The 19,428-nt window shown below is 39.9% G+C and overlaps 1 protein-coding gene across 2 annotated transcripts in view; it reads left to right on the top strand.

Annotated features, from left to right (window-relative positions):
- opcml (opioid binding protein/cell adhesion molecule-like) overlaps nt 1–19,428 on the top strand; it is a 338,109-nt gene that overhangs the window by 220,960 nt on the left and 97,721 nt on the right. For both annotated transcript variants that reach the window (XM_069713720.1, XM_069713719.1), the window contains one exon: nt 11,295–11,530. In XM_069713720.1, the coding sequence (XP_069569821.1) occupies nt 11,295–11,530 (236 nt within the window). The remainder of the gene's footprint in view (nt 1–11,294; nt 11,531–19,428) is intronic.

Here is a 19,428-nt window from a genome sequence, read left to right as displayed (position 1 = left end):
CAGGAAGTTGCAGCATTCGGCTCACTCGCTCACTCGCTCACTCACTCACTCACTCACTCACTCACTCACTGACTGTCATCATTAGCTTAAGGGCTGGCCCTGCTGTTGGGGTCCTGCAGGACTTTTAGCCTTTAAAACAAGCCCTAACCTGGATTTATGATCTATCACGGAACTACTGATATTTTTGAACACTTTTGAAAAACTATAAAAGTGGTAATTGTTCTTATTTACAAACAACTCTCTACTATTGTGCTGAAGGAACTCACTGACAACCATGTTGACCAATCAAAAGATGTGATATTTGGTTTGTGAACCATGTGTGAAGATTGACAAACATGATTGAAGAGATCAATGCATTTCAAAATCTGCTGCAAATCAAATGTCAAGTTCAGAGAGAAAACAACGTGTGAGCTGAGCTCACTCGAGGCATCGACCTACAAATATGAGTCTTCATTTGCACGATATCGTTTTTCGGTGAGGAAAATGAAAAAAAGGTTGAAACATTCAAATTATTTTACTTTTGGCTTCTTGGTCTCATAACATCAACATTTTCACGTGTGATATCACGTGATAGTGTTTAGTTTCTGAATGCAGTGATTAACACATAGTGTGTAATGATGGTCAGGCTTAAATTTTTCTGCTTTGAAACACTGCTTGGGCTTAATTAAGCCCAGGATGCAGCAGTGGTGTCCTTGAAAAATAGTGGAATATTCTTTAAAATGGCGAATTCCCCCTAAAAGCCCAAAAAGAACAAAGCTGGCTCGCCTGATTTCATGATCCAAATCTTCATCACAGTTTGACATTTTCAGGTTGTAGGTTACTGCTCGGAGGATGGTTGTTGTTACCCATAGAGACAGGGATGATGAAAAAACAATAACACAGAGATAGCTGAAGAGGGGGACAATCTCAACTGAAATAGGACGACAGTGGAAGGTTTATACCACATTCTACAGACTGAATCTGGTGGATTCATGAAGAACACTGTTTGCTTCTTGTCTCTCTTCTCTTCATTGTTGTGTCTAATATTGAATGTTTTTTGTGTAACTTTTTTCACATAAAGCAAATGAGCTTGTTTTGCCCGTTGGAGCCTCTTTTACTTTTCTCTCAGTGTGTGAACAGTTTATGTTTTCTTTCAGTTTTGACTAGGATTCTACTTTTAGATCTCCAAGTGCCACGAGTGCCAAGTGGTATGCTAGCCATATTGAGTAAATTTGTACATTTACTATACTGAAAGTCTGTGTTTAACTATACACTACCTGTAGGCCCTCTAGTGGGGCACTGACTGAAAAATGAATCTGTTTTCAATGTCTTTTTTAGTTCACAGTCCTCACTGCACCTTTGGGCATATTGCAGACATGTATTATTTTATTATTTGATCGAATGCTGCTGAGAAAGCAACTGCTTCTTGGGTACACTTCTTGTTACCTTTTCTGTGTCTGTCACCTGAAATATTAATGCGACAGTGGTGTGCTGCATATCAAAAAAGGTGCATAACAAAAAAAACGATTCTAGTTTTATGAAACAATAATAGAGAGCACAGTACCTGTCGGGTAAGCACAATGTTGACAGTTTTCATGTGATTGTCATTCTGGGGATTTTGCCACCTATCAAGAGCTCACAGTTGATACTGACATTCTAGTGGAGAATATTCTTTCAGAGTTTGGCTGAGAAAATAAGGGTTTCAGAGCGCATTCTATCCCATTTTGTCATTTTTGAACTGGTTCTGAATAGTCATGTCCAACTCTCCCCTGTGGTCCAGCTGCTGTTGACAGCCGTGTTGGACCGGTAAAGAACCTCCACCTGACTCCTCCGCTCGCCAGTTTGCTGCTTCTTCTAACCTGACACCAAGAAGATTGTAAAACCCCGCTGTGAACGCCGCCAGCTGTACTTGGTACAACACATTTAAATCATGCGGTGTCAATGTGCAGTAGAATAAGATCAGATTTAACAAACAAGTCAGGTACAAAACAGAGGAGGACATAAGTTAATTCTAAAGGACAGGTTACATTAGACTTGGCTGTACGGTAAAGTAAACCTTGAATATACATAATTGGCAAATAGCAATACACAAAAATCTACGGTAACCACAGATGTAAATTAAAGTATATTTGGCATAGGCTTACAGTTTGTCTGTTTATTTACAGGATGATTATTTGAGCTTAAACTGCTGCTGTTGAAGTGTTGCTCGATACTTCAAATCCAGAAGACAGTTTTAAGTCACCCACGGTTTATGAAATCCCCTGCAAAATGTATTATTAGAATGCAAAGTAACAGCAGAGAACATCAGCTGCTGAGTTAAAAATCATTTTGCAGAGGGAAATGCGGGACTTATGAGGCAAACAGTGTTTGTTTGTTTTTTCTCCTTTTTTTCCCTACAGCCTGAAAGTGAAATACAAGTTTAGAAAACAGTGAAAAAAAATATGTTTACATGATGATAAATTTGTTAAAAAAAAACAACAACAAAGGACTACAAAAGTACAGTTTCACTTACATCTCTCATCTCCAGGCAAAGATATTCCAAGACAGTTGTGACATTGTTTGTTGGTGGGTAGTTGATATCCAATATGATAGATATTAGATATAGATGATATCCAAATAACTACAAGCAAGAGTCTACAGCAGGGGTCTCCACCTTATTTCCCCTGAGAGCTTCTTTGACTAAATAAAAGAGTCTGAGAGCTACTCATGTTTAGTAACATTTATTCACATCGCTGAGCTCCACCCAAACCAGCTGAATAAGCTTATTTTACGTGAACAATAACAAAGTGATACTAACATTCAACTTCAACAGCATGCGCATGTTTTTTATCTATTTGGGCGTGCTACTCAGAAGCGGGTAACGAGGTCCTGGCAGCTCGCTGGTGATGGGTCGGAGACCGCTTGTCTGCAAAACACGGTAACAGCCTTATCAGGCTGGATGTGGGTATTCTTATGCCTCAAGGTAAATGCTACTGTCACCGTATATAAACAAATGGTAAAAAAGAAAACAACCATGAGCAATGCTATAATGAAACTTGAATCAGAAACGGCTTTGCCTTGCCACAGTGATGGAGGTGAGTACTGACGAGGAAGCAGAGAGGATTTCACTGCAGCACACACCAAGCACAAACCAGCTTGGCATGAAGTGCAATTGAGAAAAGTATACTGACTGTCAGCGAAGTGTTACGGCAGGGAAAAATGTTGACAGTGCCACCATTGTTGGCCTCTTCCAGTCCTGAATCTCACAAGTGCAGGCAGTTTGAAAGCTGTCTGCTGTCTGCCGTTAAGGTTGGAGACCGAATGTGCCCTCTTGTCAGCAAGTTGTCTTTGTTGGGGGAAAGCTACAAAGACCCGACATATAGGAGCTTGTTAAGAGCACTGCTTTGTAATTTTAGATTCTATTATTTTTTTTATTAACGCACACACACATACACATATATATAAAGATATATGTGTGTGTGCATGTGTTCATTTTTTGTCATGTCTTGTGATAACATTTGTTCAGTTCAGTCTGCTTTTTATACTTTACTTTTATAAAATATTTTGACCTTCCTTTTCGAGAAATATTTCTCTCATCTTGCACAGAAGGTATCTGGACTTTTTTTTTAACAAGTTATTTATGCGTAGAAAGAAGAAGCACAAACCAAAGCGACAACATTAGGAGAAGAAAAGAGCAGGTTTACTGCAGGGTATTGTGTCTGCATTACATTCTGCTCAACTGACTCATGTCAGTCGAGAAATTGTTATCTCTTCCCTTTCTATGATTGATTTCTCAGTATATTCCCGCTGAAATTTTCTTCTGCAGCTGAGAAAAAAGTATCTGGATGTGGCACTGTCGGCACTTTTATCAACACAAATCAGAAAACACAACCAAACGACAAAGATAAATAGGCCCAGGAGTGTAAAGGGATCAGAATCAGAATCACTTTATTGGCCATGTATGTTAACACATACAAGGAATTTGACTCTGGTTGTAGCTTCGCTCTCAGCGTCCAAAAACCAACCAAACAGACAGACACAAATAGACATAGAAAACATAAATAGACATATTTACAGCATATAAATTAATGAATATATAAATATATACACCTAAAACAATGGTGCAATTGTGCCTAGTTCAAATGGTGCTGATACGGTTGGGTGTAGTGCAAAAAGTCCAGTGATGTAGAACATGTTAACTGTTTAGCAGAGTGACGGCCTGCGGATAAAAACTGGTCTATTTTCTGGTTGTTTTGGCGCACAGTGATCTGTAGCGCCTCCCAGAGGGGAAGAGCTGAAACAGGGTGTGATGGATCTGCAGAGATGCTACCGGTCCGTTTCCTTACTCTGAATGTGTATAAGTCCTGAATGGAGGGCAGGTCGGCACCGAGGATGTTCTCTACAGTCCTGACTCTCCGTTGTAGTCTGTTCCTGTCCTGTTTGGTGGCCGATCCGAACCAGATGGTGATGGGGGTGCAGAGAACAGACTGTATTATGGCGCTATAGAACTGGATCAGGAGCTCTTGGGGCAGGTTGAGCTTCCTGAGCTGCTGCAGGAAGTACATTCGCTGCTGGCCTTTCTTGATTATGGAATTGATGTTGGACTCCCACTAAAGGTCCCGGGAGATTGTGGATCCCAGAAACCTGAAGGTTTCCACAGCAGACATGGTGTTGTTGAGGATGGTGATGGTGGTGGTGGGGGGGGGGGCAGTGTTCGGGGGCTCCTCCTGAAGTCCACTGTCATCTCCACAGTCTTGAGCAGGTTCAGCTCTTTTTTAAGAACACATTTCCTAAAGTACATAAATAGTGCATTCATCTAAAATACACAGTGTAATATATGAAGGTCTAGAGATGTCTGCCACAGACAGGGTTTTCCTTCTCATGATAACACTTAATCGCAGCGCATGTGAATGTCAGTGTAGCAAGGTTGGTGCTACCGGGGTCTCTCCTGGACACAGATGACACGCTCAGTCGTACGTTCAGGTGTAAAATGCTTTTATTTGCCCGGCCCATACACCAATGTACAGTACTCGTGCAACCGCTTCCTCTCCTTCCTCCTTCTCCCTGCTCCCCTTTATTAGGGGAGAGCTCATCAGTTCACATCCAGCTCAGCTGTGCTCATTACACCTTCCCGGCACCGTTCCCTGAACCACTCCTCCCACTCTCTACCCCCTGCAGCTGAGCTAACCACACCCCGCCACCACAGTCAGTAAGGCTGGCCATTAAAAGAGGCGTGACGATAGCAGATATGCTGTGTGAACGCAGAAGTGCAGTGGATGTACAGTTTGGGGCTGTTTGTGAATAAACTTCTCAAGACCTTAGACAGGTTCTCATGTCCACCTGCTGATGAAAGTGGAAAGGGTTTGCCTCAAAGTGAGCAATAGCCGAACCTGACCAAGTTCCCTTAAGGTGGACTGACCTTTAGGGTGGCCACGCTGGAGACAGCGATGTTTGTTTTTGCTTTCTTCTTGATGCGGAATTCCTCACAACATTACTCACAGTCAGCTACAGACTTTATTGAGAGCAATGTTGCTGACAACTGCATTTTTCTAACACAATGTGTGTACAAGTATTTATCAATGTCTGCAGAAAAGAGATCAAAGGAGATAAAGTGACACTTTGCAGTTTGTGGGAACTGTTGTTGATGTTCAAATTTTCAGATGCATTTTGCCACTTAAAAGCACTAAAAACGGCCTTTGATGTTGGGAGTTGACAAAAAAATGTCCTAAACTTTTTCAGATCACACTGACCGTCAAATCCATTAAAGAACAAAGACTTATAATGTAGGGCCAGTGTTATGAAGAACCCAGGACTGGGTGGGAATTATGGTAACTCTTAGCCAGACTGCCTGAGGTGTGTGTGTGTGTGTGTGGCGGTTGTTGAACATCTTGAGTTTTATTTTGGGCCCCATGTTAACAGGTTAAAGCGGCAAAGTCTGCGACACACGCGAGTCGTGCTTTGCTTCTGTGGTGCGTAATCTAGAGAATAGATGACATGCCTGACGCAGTTCAAGACTGGGAAAAGATTTGTGATCACGTGCACTCTATAATCACAGCAGAAAGCCACACTAGGCTCTAATTCTATCACGGTGATGATTTACCAGGTGGAGGGCAGCGTTTTACCGATGCTCTCTCCATCTCTATACCTCTCTTCTGTGTCGGTGTGTGTGCCGACGTGTTTGTGTGTCCCGCTCTCAACGAGGGTCACAAATCACATGATTGCTTTTTTTTATTAAAACCATTCACTGGTTGGACTTCAAACATTCAATACCGTTGGATTCAATGGCCACTATTAAAAGGGAAAGCCAATGATTCAGTGATAGGACTGGCATTAGTCAGGGCTGGATTACTATAAAATATTGCCGTGGCAGTTTTGGCCCTGGCGGCTCACCGCAATTGGTCGGATGCCGTCCCTCAGGACACCATCATGGCGCTCCACTTAAATACCCACGCAGTCACTCTTTACTGATTCCCTACATGGTGATTAGATAGGTCGATACTTCAAGATATTTCTTCCAGAAATGTGGGAATTCCCTGAAATGTAAAAAAGCTGTACAACATCAAAATACTGGTTGTAACCAAATAGTTGTTGATTCGATTAATGGAGCAGTTCGATCTTATTTCATGATGAACCAAATAAGGGTTCATACAGATTTTAACAATCCAAATATGTATGATGAAATATTGCATGAGGTTTAGGTAGTTAATAGATTACTGTTTTCTTTTATTATCAGAGAGGAGTAAGAGTTACATCTTTGTATGTGAAAGGGCAATTAAATCGATTGCGTTGCTATTCGTTTAGAAATTTGATCCGCAATTCACCTAACAAGCAGGCTCAATGAACAGCAACACCAAACAATGAGAAATGAATTCAGATTTTAAAAGCAGTGATCCAAACACATATCGAAATAGTTACTACCATACCTGGCTGACAGTAAATTTAGGACAACCTTGTTGCTTGTTGTTTAAATGAAAAAAAAAAAAAAATTGTAGGCTGAAAATAAGCAGGCACACAATTTAGCACAGAGGAGCTGCTACTGCTGCAATATTTGACTTTGACTTAGTGACCACCAGCAGTACAACAGTCGTAGCTTATCTCACCATCATCGACGTGAACAGAAACAATCATCATCATTCAGTCGTTATGGCACACACGCTCCCTCCCTCCAGATGACTGTTGTCATTTAGTTACTTTGTGTTCACCACTTTATTTACACTCTCCTCCTGCTCACACTGTCCCTCCTCCTCTGCCTCACAGTGGCCTTGGCTGTAGGCCTACTCTCCTTCAAATACTCCTTCAAGTGCTATCTGTTATATAGTCTTCGGTTGCTGCACAGCGTTGAGTACTGCAGATGATGTTGAAGTGACCGCGGCCTCAGCAGTGAACCGATCGGTCACTTTGACACATTTGGCGGTAGCCGCAACAATTTTTTTGGCCAGCAACGTCTCCACACCCACTTTACGCATTGGCCTGTCTCTTTTAGGCACCTTGATCCATCCTCAGGTTTTTAACCCTGAAGGCTCTGTTCTCGTGAATCTCGGTGCACCTGATGTTACATGGCTGAGATTGGCTACAGTGTTATGACGCACGCCAACATTCAATTTAATAGACCAGAGTCTGCTTAATTTACATTATTGTCATAATCGGAAGGTTTCATAAAAAAAATCCTATCAATTTAACCTTCAAATTATAATAAGCACATCCTCACCAACACACCCTTGGTTTTGCCATTCCACCTATTTTGGTGCAGTTGGGTTCATGTTGAGTCACAGAAATAGTATGTCAGTGCAAGCGCAGAAAAAAAGCCCCTCGTACTGTACCAAAATGCAAACGCACTTTGATCTGCCCGTAGACCAGCTCCAAAATAGAGTCCTGAATAACAGCATCTGACGTGAGAAACAGAGAGAACTGGGACCAAGTAAGAAATGTGATAGAGCCAGCCCAGTGTCAGTAAAGAAATCAACACGCAGATGTTCCTACTCACGAGTCGGTTGTTGGTTCCCCCATTGTTGTTGTTTTTTTTTTTATTAAATATTCAATTGTACCAGTGCAAAGGTGTGCCGGCCCGGTGGGGAAATGCCTGGTATGCAAGATTAGCGGTCCAGCCCTAGCACCAGTGCTGCAGCAGACACGACTGAGCTGCAGCTGTGAAACGAGGCAGAGGTGACGCACATGCCACCCAGGCAGTGTGTCCCAGGCCTTAAGCACTTGACCTCTGGTAGCTGACTACAGAGGAGAACTAATAAACACGAATGAAGAAGCTTCCTCCTGTTGCACTTTTGCCTGCAGTCTTTTCTCTATTGCAGTGACTTGGGATACATTCAGCTAAATCTCAGCTCCCCTGCAGCAACTGCAAGGGAAATACCAGGAGAGAGAGAGATAACCTTTTATATTTACAGTTGATGACCTACTTTATAAACCAAAGACATACTCAGGCAAGTGCTTTTCTTCATGTGGGCAGGTTTTTTTTTTTTTAAGCATGTTGAAAATTCTGTGACATGTTATGCGGTAATTACCTTAACACAACCAACAACTTTAACTGGTCCATCTATTTAGATTCTTCTCTCCAGCTTCTTGGTATATTTTCCATTTTGTATCGTCTTTTGCTTGATTCACTCGGTCCTCTCCTTTCACATGCAAGCTCCTTTCACTGGCAGTCTAATTGCTGATAGTGGGTCTCTTAACATTCTCCCTGCATTCAGCAGCATATATATCGCTGGTGCACATTTAGTTTTGGCTGGAAAATGTCTATCTGTGAACCTGGAATTTCTTGTTTTGCTCTATTTACTGTGAACACTGTGTGTGTGACTTTGGGGTTAGCAAACACTGCTGGGTGTGTGAAAATCCCTGGTTGACTTGCTGTATGGACTGTGTGCGATAACTTGCACTGAGACCTGCCAACTCATCAGATAGATGCTGACGCTCTTTGGGCTGAATTCCTCTCCCCACATCTGTGAGCTTGTAGTTTTTGAATACTCATGCCTAAAACATCCATTCATTTAAAAATAATGATAAGAATAATAAATTGGCATCTCAGTTCATTCCATCCATTTTCTGATATTATCAGTAAATGTAATGGGTTTTAAATATTGTGATTACCCCAGTGCATTCTCAGCCTAGTTTTGTTTCTGTTTTGTTAAATATATATTAAATGTGTTTAGTTTCTCTGCAGATAGAGCTAATTGACTTGATTTTGGACTAATGAAGCTAAAGCTAATGTTATTGGTTAAATAAATCAATCACACATATTGACATGGATCTCATGAGATGAGACTGGACGTACAGAATTTTATTGCAGACACCCCCAAAATGGCAATGATCTTTTACTGCTTTGAAAACATTCACATAGATCTGTGTTTTACTAATTGTACACGCTTCATAATAATTACATTACATTTATTGAAATGATTGAATACCATTGTATTCAAATGGCAAAATATTTTCAATACATTTCTGAAAAGCTTGAAGGCACTCTGTGTATGTGTTTGCGTTTACACATTGTTTTAGATTTTCATTATTTTTACAACATTATATATGTCAAAAGAAAACAGGTCGTTGTTTGAACTCAGAGCAGCAATTTCTTGAAGTACCCAAATCCTGTGACATTGTCAAATCGCTGGAAAATCTATCTGAAGTCAGGAGTCGCTTCCTCTCTCTGAATCAATTCTGTCTTTTGAGATAATCATCCTCGACAACCATGTTTAGTTATCATTGTAAGACAACTTACGAAATGTTGAGGCCAATACTGTATTTTTGTATAGTTGTTTTTTTTTTACTTGACAAAAAGCTTTAATACAAAAATGAACACTCCCTCAAAATGTTAATATACTGTGGGTTAATTTAGGCAACATGATAAACGGAGTGAGTTTGCCCTTGCAGATATAGATCATTCATATTTTTGAGTTAGAGGTACGCACAAGTCTCTTTATGTTCCTTTGATGGAACTTGAAGCACAGGAGCATATCAGGCTGCATCTGGCTTTTTCTAACCTGTGCGTCTTGATCTTTTGGGATGAAAAGTGGGAGGCACCATCAGAGTGTGCACTATTTGTGTTACAAGTGGCGCGTGTCACATTCTGAAGTTAGCTTACATGTAGTGCTTGTAGAGTGCATGGTATACATTTGCTACTCTTGAACGAGAACTTGACTGTCTTGGCTGATGAGACGTAATGATGAGGTGTCATCAGATTGTGCCACAAGTCAGCAAAGAATCTCTCAGATAATACAGGAATCAGACAAAGGTTACATCATCTGTGCATCCACATTCATCTATTACTTCACTGGATGTTTAAATGTGCTGTTTGTCAGTACGGAAGTCTGTACTGCTTCTATAACTGTTTCTACATATAAATAAAACAGTTAATAAAACTGACATTCTCTAGACAACAACGTTTTCACAACATTTATCTCCAAATTGAATACATTAATTACATATTGTTATTTATGTATAATTATTGATCTATCAGCTTTTGCATTATTAAACACGTTCAGTCCAGGATTCCACATGTGGCTTGTAACATTGATGTTGATATCACATCATAGGAAATGGCAGTCAGTTTTAACACCATTAAAAAAACATTTCTGTGTAACTGACGGACATCCAAGAAATATTTTTGTTAAATATTGACATGATTTAAACTGTGAAATAACAGTGGACTGACTTTGGCACAACTTAACCAACTACTAGTTTCATTTCAGTTTAGCTTGTCATCAAATAAAGTGACAGAATTTGATTTGAGCAGCTGTTTGTCATTTTACCTAGCGACTATAATGATCAGCACCAGCTAAAAGAGGGATGCCACGTGTGTGAGCAGTGTAGAGCTCCGCTGAGGTTTCATCTTTTGCACACCAATTTAGTGTCAGGCTGCTTGTTGCCATCCATTTCCAAAATGGAAAGATGATGTTGTGACATCACAAACACTTCAGTCACTTGATACGAGCTGTGTGCATTTTTCAATGAACATTTTGAGACTTTCACAGTATTTAATTTGCACCCAGAGTAAGTTTTATAATAAAATAAAATAAATGTAAATCTAAATTTATACAATATGGCACCTTTAAATTGTAGCCTTCTGCAGTTATATTAATAGGGCATATTATTTTTTATATAGGTAGGATTTTTCATGCAGTGCATTTACTTGTAATATATTATTTTGACATTGCTGTATTGTTACTCTCACATTAGTACCTTCTGGGGAGCATTTTAGCTCTCACAGCACCCTTCAAAGATTGTTTTAACGATGTTCTTGTCAGATGTCCCATTGGGTCAAAGATACAACATTATGTGGAAGACTTAAAACTTTAATGTATTTTTCTGTCTTTCTTTCTTCTTACCAGATGCAACGTAGACAGCAAAGTCTCCCGGGTGGCGTGGCTTAATCGCACCACCATTCTATTCGCAGGGAGTGAGAAGTGGTCTCTGGATCCTCGCGTCATCCTAATGGAAAACACAGCAGTCACAGAGTACAGCATCAAGATCCAAAATGTCGACATCCATGACGAAGGGCCCTATGTCTGCTCCATCCTCACAAACAAGAAACCAAAATCCACAAAAGTTCATCTCATCGTACAGGGTAAGATGCTGCTGCTGCTGCCAGCTCTGTTCAGCTGCAAAAAAATAACCAAAGGTGTCAAACAAGATCAGTGCTGGAACAATGTCGAGTGTTGGGTTTTCTTTGTAGTGTGGATTTTCATTTTCATTTTCAGACTTAAGATCAAATACGAAACCTCCACTCTTGTGTTTGAGGATGCTGTAATTAGACTGAATTCAGTGAGCATCAGACCTGGTGATGAAACCGGGATTCAATCTCGATTTAATTTCAGATTGCTGATAGATATTGATTTAGGCTGCAGTACTTTGAAAAACTGTCTTGGCTCAGTTTCATTGTAAAGTCTTACTGAATAGACTGTCCGAGCCGAGACTTTTGTCATCTTTTATGATGAAATCAATTTCCTTCACAGTTAGTTTCCACAAACAATTAGCACCACCGCCTGGAGTCTGTGTTTGAGGTCTGGATCCTGTAGCTACACTAAATTGACATATAATTAAACATTAGATTAAGTAGTTATATCAGATACCTGATCTAGAATCACAAAGGGAATACACCACATCAAAAACGAACTGCTGGCAATCCCTGAGTTGACACAGACTTCACCATTTAAGAATAATTTAAGAATTGAACATAAGCCGACAAAAATATAACGTTATTTTTTTTTTTGTTTCTTTGAGAGGAAATACCGATTTTTTTTTAATTTATTTATTTATTTTTACCCCTTTGGAAAGAAGTTGCACAGCTCATGAAAAATAATTGACGTGATCTTCACAAAAACTGGTTCAACTTGATGTTCGCTTTCATGAAATCGTAATTAACAGAGTATTTTTCAGACTGTATAATTCATGATGATATCTCATTAACTCTTAATTGATGCAGAGAAGCATCAGGCCGTGGTTTTAATCAAACAATAGACAAGCATATTCTCTCACAGACAAGGAAGCATGTCCCCGATTGTGTTTTCCCATGGATCTTATCTGTCCTTTTTCCTGGCCTTGAATAACCCAACCATCTGTGATGCTGCAGGCTCTCACTTATAACTAAAAGCTCCCACTAGATCTTCAGAACATGCAAATCTGGGCTTTGATACACCAACAAATCACTGGTAGTGAATCTATGCCTTTCACACCAAAGGAAGGATGCACCTGTTGCAGCATTGTGTGACACCAACACTGTCTTACAGTATATCCAGGGTGGCAAAACACAGCTCCTGGTCTAATGCCCCGTGTCAAGTGATCAATTATTTTGCTTCAAAATCAAACTCAGATGAAGTTTAAATGTATCGAATTAAACAAAATTCACATTTTAACTACAAAATAATACCTTCACTGTGGAATATTATTCAAAACTTCTGCAGCCTTGTATTTTTCGTATTTCTACATTTGTACCTGTAAACAGTATAATCTTGTTCCATGTCCGGATTAATTTATGAGCCGGGAAAAAAATGTGTTATTGGCTCCTACTGATCCTCACAACAAGGAAGCATCATTATTTCCTCAGGCACCTAAAAATTAAGTAGTATTTCAGAGTTGAAATGATAAGTTGAAATGATAAGTTGATTTCCTAATTGATTGATCCAATCGGAAATATATCGGAAATATTTTCAATTAACTTGTGTGTCAAATGGGAATATTTACTCGTTTCCTGGTTTTCTATGACAGTAAACTGGGAGCTTTTGACTGTTGGTACGACAACAAATTGAGGCATCATGGAATAATAATGGCATTACAATATTTTCTGATGATCTATTATTGAAGTTATAATCTAGACAATCTTCATTTTGTTCTCTCTTGGCAGCATGTATGATGACATGCGATAATTGTAGTTGTTCTTTTAGGGTTGAATTCACAGACGTCCAAACAGTGTTGCCTGTGTCATGTTAGTTGGCAGTTGGAGAGCCAGCCTTTTAGGTTGAGCTCCGCCGACTCTCCGTGTCAGAAGAACCACTGCTGGGTGATGGAAAACACATCACTAATTGTACCATGCTTGTGATTTTACCCGGGAATGTGGCCACACACACACACACACACACACACACACACACACACACACACACACACACACACACACACACACACACACACACACACACACACACACACACACACACACACACACACACACACACACTTACACACAGCTCGTTCCATTCACAACGCAACAAATGCAAGAGCTTTGATCAGTGTGTGACAAGCTCAAGCACCATTGTGTTATCTGAAGCGGTGGTAGATAGTGATTCAAGACGTTTCTTTAAATGAAAATCTTCTAGTTTTTTACTTTTAAGAAAGTGAGATGTATTGATTATGATAACAGTTGTTGGTTGCAGCTACGTACTTCTATTATGGAACAATGTGAGCTTTCTGCATGGCACGTCATATTGTTTTATGTGCTGATAACTTCAAACACAAATTTCATGAAACAAACTTTACATCAAATCAGCTCAATGTGAACTAAGATAATGGTTCTAAATGTGATTTTGAGTCACTTCGCAAGAGGCACAAATTTGTGATTAATCAAGTTATTTGATATGAAGTTCCCTCTCGGCTCTGGGAGCTCCTGGGCAGTGGCCCGTTAGCAGCAGGTAGCTGTCAACTCTCACATGATTTACTGAGCATCATAACCAACCCCATTGGCGGCAGCAGCTGCTAAGTTGCTGATCAGTCAGAATTTCTGTCATCTCATAGTTATACTGACGGTGAGTCTTTTACTAAAATGATAGTATTTCTATGGCCACATACTAAAACTGTCAAAAGTCTGTAAGAGAAAATGTACAAGTCTGAAATGGAAACAGTGTTTTTCAGACAGAAACCCAAATGTGCAAGCTTACAAGTTTACAGGTACAACATTTTCTTTAAGCACACCTTTTGAATAATGTAATACTCCATAATAAACAATCTAGACAAGTTAGAAACAGTAATCAGCTGTTAAAATAAAAACAAAGTTGATTACACTCGTCTCTTCTTAAATCCCACTGGTTTTGCTTAGTTTAATTTTAATATATTAGCAATATTAGTCGAGTGCTGCTTGTTCCCTATGTTCATAGTGCACGTGCCCAGTTGGAGCAGATATTAAGATACAGTTGTACTGCAAATTTACCAGCACAGGGAAATATTTATACATTTCACTTCCAGCAGTGTACATAAATTAACCTCAAAGAATGGAAAAGGTTTCTTCAAAAGTTCACAAAGTTTTCATTGTTTTGTTGTTGGAAACTTCTGCTTGTTCACCTTATTAGCATCGTGCTGTATATGCAGTGTTACTATCAGCTCTCAGCTCATCTGTTGAAGCTGCTAGTTGGAAACAGCATGAATCTCAGGAAAGCTAGTAAAACCAAATGGCTGCGAGAGAACAACTCAGTGTAATTCACATTGAGTTACTTTGTGTTGCAGGAGTCACTGTTTAATTAGTGCAGCTCTGACAGTGTATAGTATGAGTCTCTCATTTTCTACATTCTCAGTTCATGTATTAGCTGTTAACCAATGATTGATTAATTGACTGCCATCCCTAATTACATATAAAAAAAAAAAAAGTAATCTAAGTATTTATGCTTAGTTGAAGCATAAAACATCCAAATAGGAAGCGTAATTTTTTTTTCATATTAATATAAATAAAAACAATCTGTGTTGTATTCACACTGAAGTTGGCTGTATAAAATTAAACTAGAACCTGGAACAGTACAGAACAGATGTTTGAGAAAATATTCTAAATATTGCTAATACAAATGTGAGTCTGCTGTAAAATATATTTCTGTTCTCTCATGTTTTGAATTAAAATCTCCTTCAGATGGGGTTTGAGATTGAGTGTCCCCTGGCACAAAAAAAAAAACAATAGGGCTTCCATTTGAAGAGATAGAAAAGTATTTTTATTGTTTTATACAATGCAGGAGAATACTTTGTTGCACACTTGTTTTCCTTTCTCACATTACATGTTGCAGTGGGGATGATGGATGGAGGGAGAGGGACCTAGTATAGTAATTCACCCACACTGCCTTTTGTTCTGTGTTTCTGTGTGACTTTTGTATACGAGAGTAATGCATAATGAGTAGTGAAGCAAACTGGATATTTCTAATATTTATTTAGGCAAAGCTGCTACATATTTGGGTAGACGGACGGGCAAACAGTGAAATGGAATGGGCGAATGTATTCCCCTTGCTGCCACCATTTATAGGCCCACCATTGGAAACTGAAGACATACCAGGACCCAACATGTTGAAATATAGTGTGAACATACAATTGCTCTAACTTTCTATACTTTGTGAGAGTTTTGTGATGTTTCTTTGGAAGGTGCACAGATTCATGTCAAACCCCGGAGTTCCAAATTAATACAAGTACACGCAGCCACCTTTATGGCAAAGACAGATCAGGAAATCCATGGGGTATGTTAGTGGAGCCTTTCGTCCCCACGGGCGCTCTCCTCTCTAGTACCTCAGAAATGGAGATTGGTGTAGAACCTGTACACAGAGAAGGACTCTTGAGGCTAACATCAATCAGCCCGGTGACCTTGTCAGCTGATACTCTGAGGAATATAGGGCATCTGCTTCCATGGTGACTGCACACAGGGAGTGTACTGACTGCAGTTAAGCCACACTACAAGAAAGAAAAGTATTGTGGAGTGCTTTATAATGCCTAGTGTACGTATTTCAAGGACTAGACAGGGGCAACATCAAGTGGTCATTACACTGTCATCACAACTTTAAAGGACTGGACTTCTGTTTGTTTGGTGAGCAAAGAGCCTTGCTGTTTCCCGCTTCATGACTGTTCTTGAAACACTAAAGCAGCCACCTGCAATGTAACTGCATTTTGAGTTGGAACACAATGAAATAATCTAAAAAGGTGGTCCTGCTTTAGTCTAAGTAGTTGTTGACTTAAAGCCTTATTTATTTTTTTTACATTACATTTCATTTAGCTGACACTTTTATCCAAAGCGACTTACAATAAGTGCATTTCAACCATTAGGGTACAAAACCCATTTTCATTTCTGATAGCAGAAATACTACAGTCATCTTTGTAATAATAAAACGTTGATAGTAATTAATAACATTAAAATGCATTCTTTCAAAAGGTAACTGAGTACTCCAATTTTTTTTGTGGCTGCAACCTTCCATGATACCATGTGATCTGCAGCCTACGATGGCTAATTCTTTGTGTTGTCACCATCACCAGCAGGGTGCCCAGTTTCCCTCCTCTGGGTGCTGTGGCTCGTCCCTCTTGGGTTTTCTCCATTAAGGTTTACTGTTAACCTATTTTGTCTGGTTCCTCACCCAAGACAAATTTGTCATCAGAGGCCCTTCCAGTAATTTCTGCTCTTAACATAGATCCCAGAATCGTTGGGGCACACAAATCTGCACTGTAATACGGTGATTCAATGAGATACCAAGAGATACCATCAGACCAAGAAGCCTCCTGGACACCTCCCTGGGGAGTTAGTCTGGGTGTATCTAAATGGGAGAAGACCAGAGGGCAGATCCAACATTATGTTGGAGCTATTATATATCCCTCCTGACCTGAGATCTACTTGGACTACCCTAAGAAGAGCTTCAAGAAGTGACTATTGATCAGGATACCTGGGCTACTTTTGCTTCGACTGCTGCATCAGTGATCTGATTCTAGATAATGGCATTAATAATGACAGTATTAAAACCTAAATATATAGCTGGAAATAGATTATGCCTGCTATGACACCAGTACAGGCATAATCCTTGTCATTATCATGAATGCTTTAAATAGCTTGAGAAGACAGTGGCACCTGTCAACAGCTTTACAAACAAACTCTTTTTTTAAATTTTTTTTTTTTTTTAAATCACTTCTCCCTTTTTTCTCCTCAGCTGGCCTGTAACAGCTGAACTTGTCCCGCTCCCTCAAGTGCATGCTGGGTTTAAACGCTCGGCACAGCATGCATACAGTGTTCATTTCATGCAGTACGTCTGTGTCATTGGTCTGTGATGCTTTTCATGATGAGAACAATCAGTTGAGACTCTTCAAAAGAGCCTCTTTGACCACCTATCTTTAGTGAACTCCCGGGAGTGATGATGGAGTAGCTCAGTGGTTGGCTGAAAACCACTGTCCCTGTGTCAGATCTCTTCTTTGGTATGGAGGAAAGTATCTCTTCATGGAATAATCTGTGTCTGTGAAGCCTTGTGATGGAGAAACAGCTTGTAAAAAGTTTTACTATTCACCCTGTGTCCATGCTTGGACAGGCTCCATCTCGCCATGAAAAGATTATGCTGGGGAAGAAATGACTCAATGAAAAATTACCTACAGATTCATTTTTGCTTCACTACCTATTGTGCTGTACATTCAAGGACGTCTTCCTTTCAAAACAGTTCCCAGTGGTAACAGAGATGGTCGGGCCAATGTGGTTCCTCCTTCAGGCATGCATGCTTCAAAATGAAAGTCCCAATGTATTCAGCCCTGAGGCTTTGGATGTGCCCTGCCTGCAGCATGGCCCAACAGTCATTTGTTTCAGGAGCTGCTCCTGCTAGGTTATTTGTCTAAACCCAGACAGCTGCAGGCTGTATACAAGCTGATGTAGACAATTAACATGCCCCCAGTTAGCTTGGACTATGAGCCTAATGTGTGATGCTTATTATATTACATTACAATTCATTTAGCTGATGCTTTTATCCAAAGTGACTTACAACATACTGATACACCATCAGGAGCAATTTAGGGTTCGGTGTCTTGCTCAAGGACGCTTAGCCATATTGGCAGGAGGAGCTGGGGATCGAGCCACCAACCTTCCGATTAGTGTGCAACCCAGTCTACCGACTGAGATACAGCCTCCCTCCGCTTATCTGCAGGAAATGTATTTGTTCTTGTATAACTTCCTGTTTTGCATAAACGCAATTCAACTCTTCATTGGAGGCATATAACTTGAACGATATTGAACATAGATCAAATATAGTTGTGCTCATATTAAATCAATAAACTGATTTGAAATAAATTCATCCTAAATACAGACTCCTTTACAGATAAATTACTGCTGCGGTTTTTTTTTTAAGTATGAATGAGTTGTGGAAGGACCCACTGCACAGCAAAAAAAATACTTTATTTACAAAAAAATGAAGCAGTGCAAGGTCCAGGGAGGTATAACATACTTTTACATGTATAAACAGCATATCCAGAGTCCATGGAAACACATTTAAAGAAGAACTGGATCTTACTCGAGGTCTTCAAACAAATGTTTCTACAAGGGAGCAAAGAACTGATGCTGACTCGTTCTCCAGGAACAACTAGATGCTGACTGGGATTGAGAATATATGGTAGGAGTGATTACAAGTTGATTGCAGGTGAGCCAGCCTGAGTAACGGGCAGCAGGTGAGGAGGGCATGACAGGCAGGAGACTGGACATGGAGGAAAACTGGGGACCTCTGCTGGGTGAACACAGGGAATGGAAAGGAACCAACCAGAGACAAACACACCAGGATCCTCATTTATAAAACATTGAGTAGGATCCATATTAAGTGTATGTATGCACAACAGCTGAAAATGACGTGCACAAAGAAATAATCAGATTGATAAATTCACAATCCTCGTGTAGATGTTTGACAGACTGAGAGTTAAAAATGTTTAGCGTTGCCCTCGTCACTGTCACCAGCTGTCCAATCACAGTGAAGGAGGGGCAGGACAAGGCGCTTAAGCACCAACACTGGTCGCTGATTGGTCCGCCCTTCAAAGTCGATGAGCGAACGCTAATACGAGCAGCGTATGCAGACTATCATCACAGTGAAGAAAACTGCAGCTGTGAGCGACAGTCTGTCGCAGACAGGCTATAGTGTAAAAGTAATCTCAAACAGTCCTTTCAAACAGTTTGTTCTAAAAATTAATTCTTAACAATAACATGTCTCTGTTTTATTGTAGATTATGTTTTGTACAATATCATTCAATTTGTCATTAATACTGAAGTTTTTTTTTTTTTTT

The sequence above is a fragment of the Brachyistius frenatus genome, unplaced genomic scaffold, assembly GCF_029030835.1.
Source record: "Brachyistius frenatus isolate BFR_SWC_R1_liver_20210118 unplaced genomic scaffold, ASM2903083v1 Contig_121, whole genome shotgun sequence".
NCBI classification, from domain to species: Eukaryota; Metazoa; Chordata; class Actinopteri; family Embiotocidae; genus Brachyistius; species Brachyistius frenatus.
Note: the sequence above shows the minus strand (reverse complement) of the source record. Positions and strands in the feature narration are given on the sequence as shown.